At 45.3% G+C, this 20,932-nt stretch overlaps 1 protein-coding gene across 1 annotated transcript in view; it reads left to right on the top strand.

The window, feature by feature from the left end:
* TM9SF4 (transmembrane 9 superfamily member 4) overlaps positions 1 to 20,932 on the top strand; it is a 59,112-nt gene that overhangs the window by 15,322 nt on the left and 22,858 nt on the right. Inside the window, exons 4-12 of the mRNA XM_077460497.1 lie at positions 1,767 to 1,935; positions 4,294 to 4,423; positions 5,193 to 5,316; positions 13,761 to 13,879; positions 13,963 to 14,074; positions 14,212 to 14,282; positions 14,366 to 14,498; positions 16,802 to 16,883; positions 18,266 to 18,341. Coding sequence (XP_077316623.1) covers positions 1,767 to 1,935; positions 4,294 to 4,423; positions 5,193 to 5,316; positions 13,761 to 13,879; positions 13,963 to 14,074; positions 14,212 to 14,282; positions 14,366 to 14,498; positions 16,802 to 16,883; positions 18,266 to 18,341 — 1,016 coding nt within the window. The remainder of the gene's footprint in view (positions 1 to 1,766; positions 1,936 to 4,293; positions 4,424 to 5,192; positions 5,317 to 13,760; positions 13,880 to 13,962; positions 14,075 to 14,211; positions 14,283 to 14,365; positions 14,499 to 16,801; positions 16,884 to 18,265; positions 18,342 to 20,932) is intronic.

The raw sequence follows: 20,932 nt of genomic DNA on the forward strand, positions 1-20,932 counted from the left end.
GAGCTTACGTTCTAAAGGGAGGGGGTGGTGGTACAAAAGGTAATAGCTGCAGAGAATGATTTGATGGGGGTTTGGTCAGATAAATAACCACTGACACCAATGATCATATTCATTTTCTAAGAGGGGGGAGTATTCTTCTCACTGCCAGGTATGCTCATTTTCCATTATCTGTACATATATCAATTATTAGCAGGGGTTCCCAAAGGTATTAAACCTTTTTTATTCGTAATCACTTAAGGACCGCTCCACATACATATACTGTGGCAGGGCAGGCCTTAAGCACAAGATCACATAACTGTACCTGATTTCTACTGACTGTTCTGGGGGCGGGCGCAGCGGAAGGCAAACGGCGGACACCGTGTCCGCCGGGAACCCAGTAATCATTTGGAGATGGGGGGGGGGAGGATAGAGATCTTGTGTTTCTAAGCATACCCCTTTCACACTGAGGCGTTTTTCATTTTTTTTTTGTGCTAGAAAAAGCGCCTGAGAAACGGCTCCCAAGCCTCCCCAGTGTGAAAGCCTGAGTGCTTTCACACTGGGGCGGTGCGTTTGAATGTTAGAAAAAGTTCTGCAAGCTGCATCTTTGGGGCGGTTTTGGGAGCTTGCAAAGCACTTTCGCAGTGCCGAAACACAGGCACTTTTAACCCTTTCTTCGGCTGCTAGTGGGGGTTAAGTGTCCCGCTAGAGGCTGAAAAGCGCTGCTAAAACTAGCGGCGCTTTACCGCTAACGCTGGGTGCTTTCAGTGTGAAAGTAGCCTAAGTCAAAGCACATCCCCCCACAGAAAGCACCCCCTAGGGACAACCCTTTGATGGCCCCTTCCTTGCTAGTGTTAGTACAGTGACAGTGTAATTTTTTTTTTTTTAGCACTGATCATTGTATTGGTGACACTGGTCCCCAAAAAGTGTCACTTGGTGTCAGATTTGTCCGCTGCAGTGTCGCAGTCCTGCTAAAAATCGCTGATCGCCGCCATTACTAGTAAAAAAATATAAAGTCCCTAAATCTATCCCATAGTTTGTAGACACTATAACTTTTGCGCAAGCCAATCAGTATACGCTTATTGGGATTTTATTTTTATTTTTTTACCAAAAACATGTAGTGGAATACATATTGGTCTAAATTGATGAAGACATTCGATTTTTTTTTTCAATTTTTTTTTCCATTGGATATGTTTTATAGCAGAAATTGTCTGCCTTTTTTTTTTTTTGTTTATAGTGTAAAAAATTAAAACCGCAGAGGTGATAAAATACCACGAAAGAAAACTATTTTTGGGGGAAAAAAGGACAATTTTATTTCTGTACAGCGTCTCACGGCCGCACAATTGTCAGTTAAAGTAACGCAGTGCCATATTCGCAAATAATGGCCTGGTCATAATAAGAGTAAAACCTTCTTGAGCTGAAGTGGTTAAGGCAATGTAGTGATGGTAAAGGTTCACTCCCTGTGTTTGCTGCACAGCACCAGTAAAGGGAAGACATGACTATGTGATTAGAGTTTTAAGGATGAGCTCCGGCGTGTTCACACAGTCCATGTTCAGAGCCCGCCAGGAAGTCAACACGCTAATCACAGGCAGTGAGACATTGTCCCAATGTGCGGCTGCAGAGATCGGGAAATGTCTCGCTGCCTGTGATTAGCGCAGCACTGACTGCCTGGTGGGCTCTACACGTGGGCTGTGTGAACACGCCAGAGCTCATCCTTCCTAAACATGCATTTAATTTGTGAGTTTTGATGTTTGCACGGAGCTTTTTGTTAACTGTTTTTTCTCCATTAGGTGAGGTGCTCCGCGGTGACCGCATAGTCAACACACCGTTCAAGGTGTCGATGAACAATGACAAGAAGTGTGAGATTTTGTGTACAACATTCAGCAAGCCCCAGGTGCTGACTAAGGAGCAGAGTAAATTGATCGCAGAGCGCATCCAGGAAGATTATTATGTCCACTTGTGAGTTATCAGAAGATACCGTGCTGTTCATTTTCACAGTCTGCTCCATGTATGCTGCACAGCATTTACTGCTTATGGCCCCTTTCACACTTATGCGACCTGAAAGATTCCAAGATTTTGCAGCGACTTTGATGCGACTTGAAGCAATGCTTGTGTAATCTTAAGGTCTATGGACTTCAAGTCGCATCAAAGTTACACCAAAGTAATATATGGACTACTTTGAAGTCGCACAGATATGAATTTTACTCATTGGAAATCATGGGGTAGGACTTGCCATGCGACATTGCAGTCCCAAGTCCCACAAGTATGAAAGAGGCCTATAATAGATTTTTTTTTTTTGTGTTTTGTTTTTTTAATCATCGCTGAAACAAAATGTTCATTTTTCATTGTATTACTAAATACTAAAGGCCAACATTTTTTATTTATTTTTTTGTTATAGAGTGGAGATGGATTAAAACTAGAGATGCACCGAAGTTTTGGCCGAAACTGGTGTCATGCCTTTTCTCATACTGTAGCTTCTGACTTTTTTAATATTAGGACACTTACCTGTCCTGGAATCCAGCGATGTCTGCACCCCAGCCGTTGTTTCCATCAGCTCTCGAGTGCTGCTGCCGCCATGGCCTGTATGGGAAACCGGCAGTGCAGCCTTGCAGCTTCACAGTTGGCTCCCTACGGCGCTTTCTGAATGGCCCGGCAGCGGGGAAGGAGGATGGGGGCCAAACTTCTGAGTGATCTTGCTGCAGTGCGATCTCCCAGAAGTGGGGACAGGTACCTGGGGGAGGAGGCAGAGATAAGTGGAGCTTCCACTGATGGGTGGCACTCAGCTTTAAGCTAGCTCACTAAAATCTTGTATAATCATTAAAATTTACCGTATATACTCGAGTATAGGCCGACCCGAGTATAAGCCGAGGCCCCCAATTTACCCCCAAAAAACTGGGAAACCTATTGACTCGTGTATAAGCCGAGGGTGAGATATGCCTGTCCATCCCTGTGTGTGTGTCCATCCATCCATCCATCCCTGTGTGTGTGTGTGTCCATCCATCCCTGTGTGTGTGTGTGTCCATCCATCCATCCATCCATCCCTGTGTGTGTGTCCATCCATCCATCCATCCCTGTGTGTGTGTGTGTCCATCCATCCATCCATCCCTGTGTGTGTGTGTGTCTCCATCCATCCATCCATCCCTGTGTGTGTGTGTCTCCATCCATCCATCCATCCCTGTGTGTGTGTGTGTCCATCCGTGTGTGTGTGTGTGTGTGTGTGTGTGTGTGTGTGGCCTTGTGTGTCCAGCCTCCGTCCGGTCCCGAGCCTCCGTCCGGTCCCGAGCCTCCGTCCGGTCCCGTCCCGTCCTGAGCCTCCGTCCGGTCCCGTCCCGAGCCTCCGTCCGGTCCCGTCCCGTCCCGAGACTCCGTCCGGTCCCGTCCCGTCCCGAGCCGAGCCTCCGTCCGGTCCCGTCCCAGGATCACCGCTCTTCGTCGGCGCCCATTCCCCTGTTCAAATGCCGCGCCTCCCTGTCTGTGATAGGCGGAACACAATTTCCCAGCAGCCTGTGTTCCGCCTATCACGGACATCGTCTCATCCTCGTCCGTAGTACGAGGATGAGACGATGTCCGTGATAGGCGGAACACAGGCTGCTGGGAAATTCAGTGTTCCGCCTATCACAGGCGAAGGCGGAGCCGGAGGCGCGGCTTTTGAATTATAGAATGGCCGCTGTCTGTCTGCTCGACACGCTGATCGAGCAGGCAGACAGCGATGACTCGAGTATAAGCCGAGGGGGGCACTTTCAGCCTCAAAAAAGAGGCTGAAAATCTCGGCTTATACTCGAGTATATACGGTAAATGCAATTTCAAAAGTCTTTTTAATATTTGTAGATTTGCAGCTTTCGTTCAGATAATATCTGGCAGTCCGGGTCAGATGAGCCCCACTGGAGCACCAGAGAAACGTAGTTAAATCTGATGAGTGAGGTTTGGTGACGGCCCCTGCTTATCGGTTTTAATGACTTCTTTACTCTATAATTGTAGTGCTTCATAATGTCAGTTCCAGGTCCTTGCCTGCCCCTCTGTGACTGCATTTTTTTCTAACTCTGTGGTGCGCCCTCCATCTTCCATTACCTGGTGGGTTCCAGTGTCCAACCCCTGATGGCAATCCCTCTATGGAGGTCTGCTAGAGGCTCGTTCTGTTATAGGGTGACAACCTCTGAGTGACAACCTCAGCACCCCACTTGCACATGAAGTGAAGGCTCACAGACCATTTTGTTTTTGCTTTCAGTAGTGTTGACTATTTCAACGTTCCTTTCTTTTTTTTTTTATGTTTGCACTTGTATAACCTCTCTTCCTGTGTGTGTGTGTGTGTGTCTCCAGAATAGCAGATAACCTGCCGGTAGCGACTAGACTAGATGTCCATCTTGGCCATGAAGAAGATGAAAAGAGGAAGGAGCGAGAAGTCCAATTTGAACATGGATACAGACTGGGGTTTACTGACAACAACAAGGTAACTATGCAGTTATTGATTATTACTTATAACATACTAATACTTGGTGTACACATTGCAAATCTTCACAATGGACTTCTCTTATTTGGTCTGTTAAAGTGGGGTGCCCCTAAAAAAATAAAAAAAATAAAAAAAAAAGTCAGCAGCTACAAATACTGCAGCTGCTGACTTTTAATAATCGGACACTTACCTGTCCCAGGGTCCAGCGATGCGGGGGGAACGAAGCCCCCCTTGCCAGCAAAGTGCAGCAGAAACTTCAGAGATGCTTGAGCCCTCGAGGACAGGCATTTGTTAATAAGAAGCTTGGCAGCAGTGGGATTCGAACCCACACCCCCAAAGAGATGAGGTATAAGGTAGTAATGGGCAATACTGTATTTTTTACAAGGTACAGACACTGGGGCATAGAATGTTTTCTAACAGAGGGGATTCCATGTACTTCACACTGTTATTTCATCAGCAGAAGGGGGACGGGACCTATCGCAGAGCTGACAGGCTGGGAGGGAGGGAAGGGGGTGCGGTTTAGGTATGTAACTGACCACAGTGTCAGGGCTCAGCAGCCATAATAAACCATGGTCAGTTTACAGAGCTGCGGGCAGAACCAGGCAGGATCAGCCAAGTATTTCAGGCAATAGAAGGGGCCAAATTACACAGCACAATCACGAACATGCTTTAAGTAACAGAATTCATTTTGTTTTTTTTGTTTTGTTTTTTGGGTTACAAACACTTTAAGGGGTTTACTAACCTCGTCATCTTATTTTTTTTTTTCCAGTTCTACTTGCACAATCACTTGTCCTTCCTCTTGTACTTCCATCGGGAGATAGTGGAGGAGAATCAGGAGCCCACGTTTAGGGTGGTGAGGTTCGAGGTGGTACCACAAAGCATCACAGTGGAAGGTAATAATGTGTGTCTATTAGCGAACGAAAAAAAAAAAAAAAAAAAAAAAACTTTTGAATTTGTGAAGCTGTCATCCATAAAGTGAGGAAAAATGTCTGCAAGGTGTAGACTCGCGTGTATTTATCATTTCTAAGGAGGCCTGCATGATGCCAAATTAAATGGATCCTATCATCCATTTACATGTCAGTTTGTTAGTCCGTGAACTCTCTTCAGGTCCCTTGACTTATCCTCATATGATCCTAACTCAGACCCCTTTCACACCACGCCGCCCATAGCGTCGGTCGGATTTTCTGCGCATTTCGGCCGCTAGCGGGGCGCTTTTACCCCCGTTAGCGGCCGAGAAAGGGTTAAAACCGCCAGCAATACGCTGCAATAGCGGTGTTTTGCCTGCGGTATTACAGCACTGCCCCATTGATTTCAATGGGGAGCAGCGGTGGAGGAGCGGTAAACACACCGCTCCTTCACCGCTCCAAAGAAGCTGCTGGCAGGACTTTTCCCTGATGTCCTGCCAGCGCACTGCTGTAGGGCTTTCACACTACAGACAATGGTGCAGCTTTTTTAGGGTGGATTGCAGTCGCTATTTCTAACACTATAGCGCCTGCAAAACGCCCCTGTTTGAAAGGAGTCTTAGGGATCATGTAGATTTATAAATGAAGCATTCTCCATTGACCTGTACCTATTATTTTTTTAAGGAAGGTTTACCGCTTCCAGACTGCCCCACGCGTATATAATGCGGCAGGGTGGCCTTTCATTGTGAAATCGCCTACCTGTACATGATTTTGTTTCCTGGAGCTTGCGGTGTGATTGGACACAGCAGGAGCCAATCGGCGGGTCCTGCGGACCCGATGTCCACCTGGACCCACTGATCGTTTCTGAGGCAGACAGAACTGCAGTCTGCCTATGTAAACAAGGCAGATCGCCGTTCTGTGACAGGAGAAGACAGAGATCTTGTGTTTCTGCTAACCAGGAACACTAATCACTGTCTTCTTTACAGTACAAGCACCTCCCCCACAGCTAGAAAGCATTCCCAGGGAGCACATCGAAACCTTTGCTCACCCCTGATGTTAACCCCTTCCCACTCCTTGTCATTAATACAGTGACAGTGCATATTTTTAGCACTGTTCACTGTATTAGTGTCACTTCGTGTCTGATTTGTTCACCACAATGTCGCAGTCCCTCTATAAATCGCAGATCGCCACCATTAATAGTATATAAAAAAAAAATTCCATTAAAAAAATCCCATAGTTTGTAAACGCTATAACTTTTGTGCAAACCAATCAATATTGGGATCTCTTTTAACCAAAAATATGTAGCAGAATACATATTGGCCTAAATTTATAAAGACATTATATTTTTTTTATTGGATGTGTTTTAAAGCAGAAAGTAAAAAGGTATGTTTTTCTTTATCGTACATCACGGGACACAGAGCAACCATAATAATGACTATATGGGTTATACGCCACCTACTGGTGGATGAACATTGGCAGATAGTCAAACAGAAAGTCCACCTCTATATAACTCCTACTACATAGGAAGGACCTCTGTTTTTTCGCACGTGGAATGGTCACTGATGTGATACATGTGCTCTTGGAGCATACGTGGAGGTCTGGACGGTTCTATTTAGAATCATGGACTTCATTCGGATCCATTCGAAAAAGCTATCAGCCAAAATGGATGGTACCCGCCTCATTGGAAGGAGAGAAGATTCCTCAAGGTTTGCCTGTAATGCAGCCTTACGGCACTGGACCCTGCGTAATAGAACCCTGCGTAATAGAACCCTGTGCAGTGTTTGTTCTGACCACTGTGCTTTCCTGCGGGGTGCTATACAGGTCCAGGGGAGTGGACCCCACATTAAGGGGGACTCGGCCCCTGAAGGGCTTTTATGACAAAGCTCATTGTGATGGTTGAAGATTGGATTCCTGTTGTTGTTCAGATCCTGCAGCGGGAATGGTAAGTGCATTTTTTGCAGTTTCTCTTTTTAAAAAAAAGAAAGAGAGAGACTGCCTGTTCTCCCAATGGCCACTGAGGGCAGTGTGCTATGTACTTCTTAGTTGTGTGGGCTGCGGTTTTTTCTCCAGCCACTAGAGGGCGCAGTCTCGCACAGTATGGCCTGTTTTTATATAAGCAGGAAGTCGAAGGGCGACCATGTTAAAAAGTCATGTGGTCGTCGGCTTCCTCCAGGGCCTCTTGAGACGAATCACCAACACATGAATACTAGTGAAGTGTGAGTACTTACTATGGGAGAAATGTGTGGCCAGACAAGTAATGATTATATAATGCATACTTGCTGCTTAATTTGGGGGGCCTGTACAGCTGTAAGTCGATACACCCCTAGCAGTGCATTTTAAAGTGTTGGGTCTCCAGAATACTGTACATTTGGCACAAAAATGGTGTGGGGCCTGGTGCAGTTGAACAGGTGCATACTTGCAAAGTTCAGAATAATGTGCATTTGGTCTGCAGGAGCTTACTTATAGGCTGAAGAAGGAAAAGGCTGCGTGGCAAGCACATGTGCTAAACTAGTAAAAACTAGTATGGGGCCAAGTGCAGTTGTGCAGGTGCAGCATAGTATACATGCTTGCAAACTTGTTGCCTAAATGCATGCTTGAATAAAGACATTTTGCATAGATGTTGTGTACATACATACATACATACATACATACATACATACATACATACATGTGGCATAAGCACATGTTTAGAAGACCATGGGCATCGGTGCAGTTGAAGGAGTTGTCTCCAGAATAGCATGTTTTGGGGCCCCCTTTTCACGCTTGTGCAAAATGAGATTTTGCAGCGACGTGAAGCAGTGCCTGTGTAATCTTGAGTTCTATGGACCTTAAGTCACACCAAGGTTGGACCGAAGTGGTGAAGGGGCTACTTTGAGGTTGCATGGATGTGAAGGGTACTCATTGGAAATCGTGGGGTTTGACTGGTCAGGGACCTTGCAGTCCCAAGTCGCAGGATGGGTCGCACAGGTGTGGAAGAGGCCTTAGGCTTTTGAAGAAGCATAGAGGCTGCATTGGATGCCTATGTGCTTGGCTAATCTTGACTATAACTAGTATGGGCCCAGGTGCAGCTTAATAGTATACATGCTTGCTTACTTGCATAGAACACAAGCCTGCATAGGCACATGTTCGCAGAGGGCCCCGCCCGTGGCCCCCACGCTCAACAAGCAGGCGGCGCCCGGCATGCAGCCCCCCAAGGCTGGTCGCGACGGCTCATCTGCGTAGGCACATGTTGCGTAAATGCGGGTTGTTTTTTTAAGCATATGTTTGTATAGCCGTGTGGGCATAAGTGTGTATACATGTTGCATAGGTATGTGTTTGCGTGGATGCATGTTTGCATAGATGCGTGTTTGCGTAATATATGTTGCAGAAACAAGTTTCATAAACGCATGCTTGCTTATTCTATAAATGCATGTCTCCATGGGCATGTATTATGTAAGTGCATGTTTGCATGGACGCGCTGTTGTGTTTTGCCTAAACGTACATTTGCTAAAGCACATATCTACATGCGTCTATAAATGCATGCCTCTATAAATGCATATTGCTTAAATGCATGGTGGCATGTTTTCAAATGTACTGCGTATATCCTTAGTTTAAACTGTATACAAATGTGCTTATTTACATTAAACTGTATACATATGTGCTTATTTGCCTAGGACTACATACATATCTGTTTTTTAACTAGCACTACATACATTGAGCTGCATAGATAGATGCATGAATGGCAAGAATACTTGTATACCTGCATGTTTGCATACCGGGGTACCGGCATACTTACATACTGTGACGGACCCCTGTACTCAAGATGAGTCTGTCCGCCGTAAATACTTCCTCTGTCTGGGACCACACAATCCAAGACCCCTTAGCTTTTCTATTCACTAGTCATAGCTCAGTGTAGGGTAAAACATCAGTTTATTAGAACCAGAAAACAGTCTTATATACAGTTAAAGAGGAGGTTCCCCCCTCCTGCTCATATTACTCTAACAATACATCTGTAACCAGAAACCTAATTAACATGAGCTAGTTTACTAAATCATTTAGCCAGACTAGGTGACCTATGACCTTTTTACAGTAGACTTCACGTCTCCTAGCTCACCGACTCTACAATACACATTATCATAAATATCAACACAGAACTCCTTCATACAATAGCGAGGTTAATTAGCACAAACAACAATGGGTGAAATGCTCATAGAAGCCACATTAGTAGACAACAGAAGACCCAGGGCAGGGATTTACAAATCTCATTAATCAGCATTCCTTTCACATACATCTGCTATATGAGTCCCAAGCATGCAAAGACCATCATGGCCTCCTTAATGATGCTCTTTTGCATTACATAACAGAATATCTTCCTAAAGGCTTGTAGCTCCCTCAAATGCAGGACCCATAGTTGGTAGACAAGAGACTAGCATTCAGTCCCCTCCAAAAGCCTCTGTCTCAGGTGAGTCTGTTATACATACTTACAGGGTTGTATAGCGGTAGACCAATATTGTCTAGGCCTGCATCCTTGTGGAACTGCGTATTAGTTCTTCTAATACAGTCACTTTATTTTGTATCTGTTAGACTAGCTAAATGATTTAGAAGGGGGAGGCAGGTACACTGCCCTCAGGTTCTGTGGCCTGGCTATGTTCACGTCTCTTGTTGGACCAATGGCAACGGGGTGATCTGAGCCACTGTGGCGCCTGATCTCGGATCAAGCCCGGTTAGTGCTTGGATGGGAGACTGCCCAGGTTTCCTTCCTATGTGAAGGAGACATCTGAGGTTGCTGTGCTTGAGAATATCTCAGGCCATAAGGTTTTATAGCAGTCTCCTGAGGTGGTTGCTCCTTCCTTAGCCAGGTCAGTCTTTGCCTTGCGTTGGATCTTGGAGCAAAAGTTATGGGCTCATTATTGTAAAACAAGTAAAATGGTAGCAGCTTCAAAAACAGAATAGGGACATGAGGTGTATCTTTAGATCTCAATCCTCTGGGCATCCTTCTGCTTCAGATAAGCTCGGTCTGTTCAGTGAAGAAGGTAGATCGCGGGGCCCATATTCATCAGGAGACACACAGCTTCATGTGCCGAGTTGATTCCACATCAAAGATTTCTGTAATTGCAGTGGAAAGTCGCCTGTTTTCTTTTTTGTGACCATCCTTCGGGGGCTGGCCACAGCTTCTGAGGATCACAAAGCTCCTAACTCCAGTGCTGGACTTGCTAAAGATGCAGGGGGGTGTCCATCTCAGTATACCTCAATAACCATTTGATCAGGAAGCAGTTGGTCCAGATTTTCCTTTGATACATTTTGCAGTAGGAAGCTGGTTGAAGCACATTCCTTATGTACAGTCCTACTCCAGGTCTTGGAGAGGAGTATTCTCTCTCGCTCTCTCTCTCGAACGTGAAGATCCAGGCATTGGATTGCTGGAGGGCTCTGTTCCTGGGGGTGTTACACAGCTAAACATTCGTGGTTGATGGTTCGGAATCTAGAAAGGTTGAATTCTGAATTTTCAGGTATTGGAACATAATAACCACTGATGCCAGTTTCTCCATAGGTTTGAGGGTGGCTACAGTTCGGTGGACTTGGTCTCCTCAGGAGAGTATACTGTTTTTTTGCCTGGGGTGAAGGCAGAAAGTGGCGCCTGCAGAAATATATGATTGGTAGATTTTCTCTTTCTTTCTCCAATCGGTAGGGAAAAGGAGATTGGCCTTACGTATTGTTAACAGTCAGGGTTCGTCCCTATACATTTTTTTCCAGGTCTGTTTCTCACTCCTTGATTGTCTACGTTACATGCTGTATGAACTATGAGTCTCGTCTGTCAGGCCATTCTTGTGTCCTTGGGACTTGAAATTGAACTTGATCGTCCTTGCAGAGGCCACTTTTTCAACCAGTCGAGAGATTCTGTTAGTCCTTTATCTCAGAAGGTGGCTTCTTTGGTTGCTATCACTTCACTAAGTGATTTTCATGCAAGGAGCTGTTTTTAGTCTCACATAATATTAAGGTGATGTTGCATCCTCATCCGTTTTTTTGCTTAGTATGGTGTCTGGTTTTCACTTGAATCAAGACAATGTCTTGCCTTCTTTTCTGAGCCTCAGCTGTCAGGAGTTGGATCCCTGCATACTCTGGGGGAAGTTCTGGCAGTCAGAATTACTTGATGTGTCGGTACAGATCAGGAATCCTGGTTTGTTCTGCCAGTAGAGCCCGGGATGGGCAGGAGGCATCCAAGGTAACAATTTTTCATTGGATTTGCCAGTTAATCATTCGAGCCTATGGCTTGAAAGGGCAAGGTCCCCCATCCATTTTTTTGGTAAAAGCGCTCGCTACCAGATGTGTGGTGGCATCTTGGGCCATCTGCCATCAGGTGTCAGTGGCTCCGGATTTAAGGCCATTATATGGTCTTTTGTTCATACATTCACAGAATTTTACCAAAATAGATATCAAAGCCACAGGGGATACTGGTTTAGCCGCAGTATGTTTTGGGCGGCAGAAGGAGTCCTCCTCAGGTGGCACTTTCTGTGATTGTGTCTCACTCCCCTCAAGGGCATTGCTTTAGAAAATCCCATATAGTCATTTATTATGGTTGCTCTGTGTCCCGTGATATACGATAAAGAAATTAGGATTTTTCTGTCATACTTACCTGTAAAATCCATTTCTTGGAGTATATCACTGGACACAGAGGTCCCTCCAATCTTTTTTGGGACATTCATTGCTTTGCTACAAAACTGAGGTCCTTCCTGTGTAGTAGGGGTTATAGAGGGGGGTCTTCCTGTTTAACCATCTGCCAGTGTCCACCTACCAGTAGGTGGTGTATAACCCATATAGTCGTTATTCTGTTTGCTCTGTGTCCCGTGGTGTACTCAAAGAAAATGTTTTTACAGGTAAGTATGATGGAAAGATCTGAAGTTTTCCAAAATTGTTGGTCTTTTTTTGTTTATAATGCAAAAAATAAAAACCATAGAGGTAATCAAATACCACCAAAAGAAAGCTCTATTTGTGGGAAAAAAATGCATCAAAATGGCCTGGTCATGCAGGGAGGTAAACCTTCCTGAGCTGAGGAGGTTAAATCTGTAAGTTTTTAAAGTGGTTCTATAGGCCCAAGGTTTGTTTTTTTAAATCATCTTCTGCATAAAGGTTAAAAACCTTCTGTCATTCAGTCCAGGAGAGGAGCCTGTTCCAGACTGGAGGTAAGGCCGGAGTTAGGCTTTTAACAAAAAACACTCTGGTGATCTTGCCGTGAAGGTTCTTGTTCAGGCATTTCCTCAGCAGCCCAGAGACAAGGGATTAAAATATGAGGAGGACAAGGATTTTATTTGATAACGGGTAAGTATTTTACCTGCACGCACTCCACGGTGGTCGGTCACATTGCTCCTCAATCCTTGTCAGCATGTCTTACCATGCCATTACGGTGAAGGAATTGTTGGATTGCACTCCTTGCCTGCCATTGCATCTTGTCCTATTTGCACTGCTTGGCCCTTCGAATCCCATACCCACAGTTTCCGGGTCAGACATTTCCATGCCACTACCATCAGGTCATGTGCATGTGATGTCTTGCAGATTTACAATTGTATGTGCATCAACCCCTGCGGAAGTGACGCTATGTCACGAAATGCGTCGCATTACATTAATGCAAGTTCACAGCTATTATGGATTGATCATTGAAACACTACATCTAGCTACGGAAATTAATATGTATATATTGACCAATCTGCTTGACATTATGGCAATTATGTCGCTGTTGATCTGTTGGAAATTGTATTTACCAATAAATCTTTATTTCGTTGATTTTATTATTGAGTGTGTTGCGCCTCGTCTAACGTCCCCCGAGCAATTCATGTTTCTTTGTATAGTGTATGGGGATGGAGGTGTCTCACGGGGCACATCCAACCGTATTTCGTTAGTTAAAGCGGGAGTGTTTTTTTTTAATTATTTTTTTTTTTTAAAGCCAGCAGCTACAAATACTGCAGCTGCTGACTTTTAAAATAATGACACTTAACCGCCCAGCACGCCCGCGATGTCGGGACCCGAAGCCGATCTCTCGATCGTCTCTCGGGTGCTGCCACCGCCATCTTGGGTATGGGAATCAGGAAGTGGAGCCTTTCGGCTTCATTTCCCGGTTCCCTACTGCGCATGCGCGAGTCGCGCTGCGCAATAAGGATGGTCCCCGCTGTCGCTGGGATCCGTGTGTTTCCCAGCAGGCAGCGGGGGACCTTCGGAAAGAGGCGTAGATTCTGCGGAAAGGGGCGTACCTTCTGCAGAATCTACGCCGGAAGTGGGTGCAGATACCTGTACTGTGCAAGGTACCTGCACCCCCCTCCCCCCTGAAAGGTGCCAATTGTGGCGCCGGAGGGGGGGGGGTTCCGATGAGCGGAAGGTCCACTTTAGGGTGGACCTCCGCTTTAAATATTTTACCTAAACCTAATCCAGTTAGGACTTAAATCTACTTTGATTCTTTTTTGTCTCAGATCTGAAGGGAACGGATGGCGAAGCCTGCACAGTAAAAGAAAGCTCCAATTCTGCCCCCCAGGAGATCGACCCCACAAAAGAGAATAAAGTGCTCTTCACATACTCTGTGCACTGGCAGGTAAGGTGCTATGCTAGCTTGGTAAAAAAGGGATTTATGGGTAACAAAGCTCTTGCTCAGTTCTCCTTTTTTTCTGCCATTAGGAAAGTGACATCAAGTGGGCATCTCGTTGGGATACTTACCTTACCATGAGCGATGTACAGATTCATTGGTTCTCCATCATCAATTCTGTGGTCGTTGTCTTCTTCCTGTCAGGTGAGCAGAGGAGGGGACTGGGGGGCTCTGAGGTGGCTTATGGAGCGCTGACACCTTTGAGGAAGCTCCCAGGATAAATGGTGTATCGAATCCTGCAGCTTATTGTCAGATGTTAATGTTTGTTTTCTGTTTATCAGGTATTCTCAGCATGATTATAATCCGAACACTGAGGAAGGACATAGCAAACTATAACAAGGAGGATGATATAGTAAGTGCCTTGGCTGGTGCCGGTTTGCCTCTGTCATGTGACCTTACCATTGGCTGATGTCTCTGTTGTCCTTTTCTTTGCAGGAAGATACAATGGAAGAATCAGGTTGGAAGCTAGTCCATGGTGATGTCTTCCGACCACCCCAGTATCCCATGATCCTTAGCTCTCTCCTAGGCTCTGGAATTCAGCTCTTCTGCATGGTGCTAATTGTCATCTGTGAGTATGCAAATCCGTGCTTGGGTCATAAGATAAAAATAAAAAAATGCAAAGGACAGCCGCTAACACAGTATCGTGATACTTGATACCAAGCAATTTGTGTGTGTAATGTGCAGCCTTAACCACAAATTCAAATTGTAATATCATATGTGTGAAACAGAAACACTGCAATGATGTGCGTTACGCACAACTACTAACATACATAATTAATGTGTATAAATGAAACCATGTGATGATAATGCAAACTATAAAATGTAATCCCTTGTGACCGTAATAGTCACTGACAAGTACTCTTTATGGAGGGGTCTGGGGTCCATAGTACCCCAAATCCCTCCTTTTGCACTTAAATCTGCATTTTGGAATACTATTTTTTTTTTTTTTTTAAATCAGCGTTTTGGCATATTTATTTTTATTTTATTTTTTTAAATCTGTGCCATTGGCAACCGAGTAAACCAGTAGTGATGTCATGACATTGCTTCCGGGTTACTAGATCGGAGACCCGATCTAAGCCGATTCTGGCTTAATTTGGGTCTTTGGCCAGCAGGGGGACGTGTCAGCTGGTGGATTGGAGAGCCCGGGTGAGACGCGGAGGGTGGAGGGAGGGGTGAGTCTCCTCCTGCTCCTTAGAATAATAGCCGAGCGGCTTTTAGCCACACCAGTTGTTATCACAAAAAAGCCATCCGCTGGCCCTAAAAAACGGTACCGGGGTGATGCGTGCAGCTGCATGCATCACCCCCGGTGTAACCCCCTTCAAACCATGAAGGCAAAATTGCATATGGTCAGCATGAAGGGGTTAATGAGCAGCCACTACAGTAAAGAAAAATCCACAAAGATTTGGTGACAAAAACAAATCCTTATTTGACTTAAGTGGACAAGGGAAACCGATTAAAGCAGATGTCCACCCCCCCTTTCCCCCCCCCCCCAAGTTCCTATATTCTCATTGCCCCTCCTGGTGTACAGTGCTAAATGTTTTTTTTTTTTGTTTCTAGATACCATTTTTTTTTCTTTTTAATATATCTTCAGGCAACACTTCCCCTGTCTGGCTGCCGAGGCAATGATGTCCTAAGGCAATTCCCATATCGTGATATCGGCATCATTTATCCCAGGAGTCTTCACAAAGCCTAATAATAAAAAAAATAAAAATCTGGGTTGTGCTGATTGGCAAGTTGCCATAACAACGGGGTTGGAACTTCAGCTGCTACTGCTATGGCAACCTTGCAATCAACACAGTGCGCCACGCTGTGTCCTAGCTGCGCAGGCGCGGGATCGGCAGGTGCATGCTGGGTAGCCACCTGCACCAAATCCCAGAAACAAATATGAGCGGACTTCAGATGCCCACAGTAGCAGTGGCTGCTGCCTGCATACATGGGGCACTGTGAGTAATTGAAGATTCATATTCAACATGAATGATTACAAGTCTAACGGTCTCCAATTTAGATTGTACTAGTAAAGAGAATCTAAGGGGTGCATTTTAAAAAAATAGAAAAGGAGACTGGAATGCCGCTTTAAGACAAAGCCATAAGTGTAGAGGCACCATCACTGTGCACAATAAAGCATCTTACCGGAGCTGCGTGACCCTTCTGCAAACAGAGCTTGAAATGTGAATATAGCCCAGACTAGCAAAATGCTCTTCAAGTCACGGGTGTCACGTTTGTACTCGCATGATGTACAAATGTGTCCAAGTGATCAAATAGAGAACACTTCATAGTGTAAAACTGCTCCATAGTCTATTAAACGCACTCACGATGTAAAAACAGTGATAAGTCTTAAATACCAAGGGGATCGCATTCAGTATAGCAGCTGGACAGTCAGTATCTAAGATGGCTTCATGGCTCCGCCCTATATGTTTTGGCGGAGTCAGAAAGCGATGGCTTATAGCAGTTAACAATCAATATGTGTCGGACAGGGGCAGCAGCTGTGCAGATCTTTTCGCATATCCACTAGTGTACTTCCATACACATGCAAATACTCATCCATCCTTGTATGCAAGTACAACCCTCAGACTATTCCGTCTTAAACCAAGAGACTTCCTTATGTCTGCCATTTACTGAACAGTCAGCTGTAAATTTGTCATCAGTAGGCGGTTATAATAACCTTTAAGTGTGCCCATGCTTTACCCATGCAGACTACCGTAGGTGCACTTATTGATCGTTCCTTTACGCCATCATTTTTCATTTATCCATTAGGACAGTAGAAATGACCTTATTCCTCTGTATTGATGATTTGATGACTGCCTTGTCAGATATAATGGGTTTTATGTTAACAAATGTTATTTTGTGATATGTGATGTCTTTGTCTTGTAGTTGTGGCCATGCTGGGAATGTTGTCTCCATCCAGTAGAGGTGCGCTTATGACCACAGCCTGCTTCTTGTTCATGTTTATGGGGTAAGATTTGCAACAACATTATCATTCTGTTTAGTTTGAAACCTATGAAGACATGCTCTGAATTGTAAAATCGCCCCATACACACCTGCGTTCCCAAAACATATTGATTTAATTTTCCTATCCAATATTTAGCAAGTTATAATAACCTAAATGCAGGGCGCTCTGTTAAATTCCAGAAAGATCGTTCAGTACTGTAGGGTTTGGAATCAGGAAGAACCTGTTTAATGGTATTTTATTGCATGTTAAGCACATCTAAATGGTTGCATGTCTGTACAGACATGGCCAAAACTTTTGAGAATGACACAAATATTAATTTTCACAAAGTCTGCCGCCTCAGTGACCCTGGCATGTTGTGAATCAACTTCTGGGTCACACCCTGACTGATGGAAGCCCGTTCTTGCATAATCAATGCTTGAAGTTTGTCAGAATTTGTGGGGCGGGGGGGGGGGTTGTTCATCCGCCTCTTGAGGATTACCCACAAGTTCTCAATGGGATTAGGGTCTGGGGAGTTTCCTGGCCATGGACCCAAAATTTCTATGTTTTGTTCCCCAAGCCACTTAGTTATCACATTTGTCTTATGGCAAGGTGAGGTGCTCCACCATGCTGGAAAAGGACACTGTTCCTCACCAAACTGTTCTTGGATGGTTGGGAGAAGTTGCTCTCAGAGGATGTTTTTGTGCCATTCTTTATTCATGGCTGTGTTCTGGCAAAATTGTGAGTGAGCCCCTCACTCCCTGGGCTGAGAAGCAACCCCACACATGAATGGTCTCAGGATGCTTTACTGTTGGCATGACACAGGACTGATGGTAGCGCTCACCCTTTCTTCTCCGGACAAGGTTTTTTCTGGATGCCCCAAACAATCAAGAGGTTTCATCAGAGAAAATGACTTTACCCCAGTCCTCAGAAGTCCAATCCCTGTACATTTTGCAGAATATCGGTCTGTCCCAATGTTTTTCCTGGAGAGAAATTGCTTTGCTGTCCTTCTTGACACCAGGCCGTCCTCCAGAAGTCTTCTCCTCACTGTGTGTGCCGATGTACTCGCACCTGCCTGCTGCCATTCCTGAGAAAGCTCTGCACTGTTGGTACCCCCATCCCTCAGCTGAATCAACTGTAGAAGATGGTCTTGGCACTAGCTGCATTTTCTTGGGCGCCTTGAAGACTTCTTCACAAATGCAGTGGAATTTTTTTTGTTTTATGGGATTAAGTTCATTTTCATGGCAAAGAGGGACTTTGCAATTCATCTGATCGCTCATCATAACATTCTGGAGTATATGCTTAAGTGCCATCATAAAAACTGAGGCAGACTTTGTGAAAATTAATCTTAATTATTATTATTTTTTTGTTCTTTGTATCCCCTCCATAATTTTTGATTGTTTTTACAGCGTGTTTGGTGGGTTCTTCGCTGGACGCTTGTATCGCACACTGAAGGGGCACCGGTGGCGCAAAGGAGCATTTTGTGTGAGTAATCAGTTTTCACCATGTAATATTAGCCTTATTTCTAAGAGGATGGTCGGTAAACAGGACGGGTTGCTGCTCCCTCTGGGGGTTGTACCCTGCTGCACAGGTAGTGAAAACTTAGTTTAGTGTAGTAAGGCCTCATGCACACAGGACATTTTGCAAACTCTCCTAGAAGCCTTTTCTGCCTGGTAGAAGCATTTTGACAATGCCTGACGCTTGTAAAACGACGTAACATGTTTAACCACTTCAATACCGGGCACTTAAACACCTTCCTGCCCAGACCAATTTTGAGCTTTCAGCGCTGTCGCACTTTGAATGACAATTGCGCGGTCATGCTACACTGTACCCATATGACATTTTTATCATTTTTTTCCCACAAATAGAGCTTTCTTTTGGTGGTATTTGATCACCTCTACGGTTTTTATTTTTTGCGCTACAAATAAAAAAATACCGAAAATTTTGAAAAAAAAAAAGTTTTTTTTTTTTGTTTCAGTTTCAAAACTTTGTAAATAAGTATGTTTTCTCCTTCACTGATGGGCACCAATCATGTGGCACCAATGAAGTGCCACTGATGAGGTGGCATTGATGGACACTGATATGTGGCACTGATGGGCGACACGGATGGACACTGATAGGTGGCACAAATTGGCACTGATAGCTGGCACGGATTGGCATGGATGGGCGGCACAGATGGGCATGGATAGGCAGCACAGATGGGTATGGTTAGGCGGCACAGATGGGCACGGGTGGGCACTGATGGGCGGCACAGGTGGGCACTGATGGGCGGCACAGGTGGGCACTGATGGGCGGCACAGGTGGGCACTCATAGGCGGCATTGGTGTTATACTGTACTAATGGATGCCTATCAGTGCCAAACAATAATGCATGCCAATCAGTGATGCCAATTGTGGGCACTGATTGGCATCCATTGTGGGCACTGATTGGCATCCATTGTGGGCACTGATTGGCATCCATTGTGGGCACTGATTGGCATCCATTGTGCTGACTGGCATCCCTGGTGGTCTAGGGAGGATTACCTTTTCCCTGGTGGTCTGGTGGCGTCCCTGGTGGTCCAGTGTGGGCATCCTCAGGGGGGCCGTGCTGATAATCGATCAGCACAGACCCCCCCCTGTCAGAGGAGCAGCTGATCGGCTCTCCTCTACTCGCGTCTGACAGACGCGAGTGAGGAAAAGCTGATCACCGGCTCTTCCCATTTACACTGTGATCAGCCGTGATTGGACACGGCTGATCACGTGGTAAAGAGTCTCCGTCGGAGACTCTTTACCGAGATCGTAGTTGCCGGGTATCAGACTGACACCCCGCAACAACGATCGCCGCGATGCGCGCCCCCGGGGGCGCGCAGCGGCTCATAATCCTGATCATGTCATATGACGTCCAATCAGGATTATGAAACCACTTTGCCACTGTCACTTGCCTATAGGGCGGGCGGCAAGTGGTTAAGCTTGTTTACAGACCTCTAGCGCTTGGGCATTAATTCATTTAATTGGCCAGAATAATATATATATAAAAAAAAAATTCCAATTGAAATTAATTATCACTGAAGCACTAGATGTGCCTTGGATAACACGCGGTTTTAAGCGTCAGATTTTTTTTCTGTCAAAACTCTGCTGCTCCTGGGCACACTGGTAGTGTGATTTTTTTTTCTGCCTCTAAAAGCCTGTGTGCATGGAGACACAGGCTAACTTCTAGGGGCGTTTAGAGGCAGGAAAAACAAAACGCCAGAGGCCCCTAGGAGCAGCTGAAAAAAACTTGTCCAGCTGTTGCGAAACTACAAGTCTCATCATGCCTCTGCCTTTGGTAATCATGCTTATAACTGTCGGGAACTTGTAGTTCTGCAACAGCTGGTTGGCCACAGGTTGAGCACCCATGCTTTAAGGTATAAGAAAACAGAGGAGTGGAATAGAAGGCGACGCATCAAATGACCTCTGTATGGGAGGTGACCCTTGATGGTGGAATATTAGAGAGGTTAGACTAAAACAGCAGACTGCTAGTCCACACAACAACAAGCACAAGTCTGTATAATCGAATGCCCCCCGGAAGATTTAACCCCCCCCCCCATGACCGGGTCCTATTTTTGGTATATGGCACTGCGTTATTTTAACTGAGAATTGCTCGGTCATGCAATGCTGTACATAAGGCTACTTTCACACAGTAGCTGTGGCCGCTTTGGTGCCGCTAGCGGGGAGCTTTTGACCCCAGCTAGCAGCCGAATAAAGGTTCAAAACCACCCTTGTTGTGGCTCTTCCAAATCATTCATTCCAATGGGCAGGGGCGGTGTAGGAGCGCTGTATGCAGTGCTCCTACACCGCTCCAAAGATGTTGCTTGCAGGACTTTTTTTCCATCCTGCAAGTGCGCCGCCCCAGTGTGAAAGCATTCTGGTTTTCACACTGGGGAGGCATGAGAAGCAGTTTTCAGGCGCTATTTTTCACGCAAAAATACCTACAGTGTGAAAGTAGCCTAAATTAAGTTTATGTCCCTTTTTTCTATAAGTTGCTGATCGCCGCCATTACTATTAAAAAATAAATAAAATAAATCAAATAAAAATATTCCACAGTTTGTAGACGCTATA

This window comes from Lithobates pipiens, unplaced genomic scaffold (assembly GCF_037356315.1).
Source record: "Lithobates pipiens isolate NorthernLeopardFrog02 unplaced genomic scaffold, aLitPip1_a1.2 Scaffold_28, whole genome shotgun sequence".
Taxonomy (NCBI): domain Eukaryota; kingdom Metazoa; phylum Chordata; class Amphibia; order Anura; family Ranidae; genus Lithobates; species Lithobates pipiens.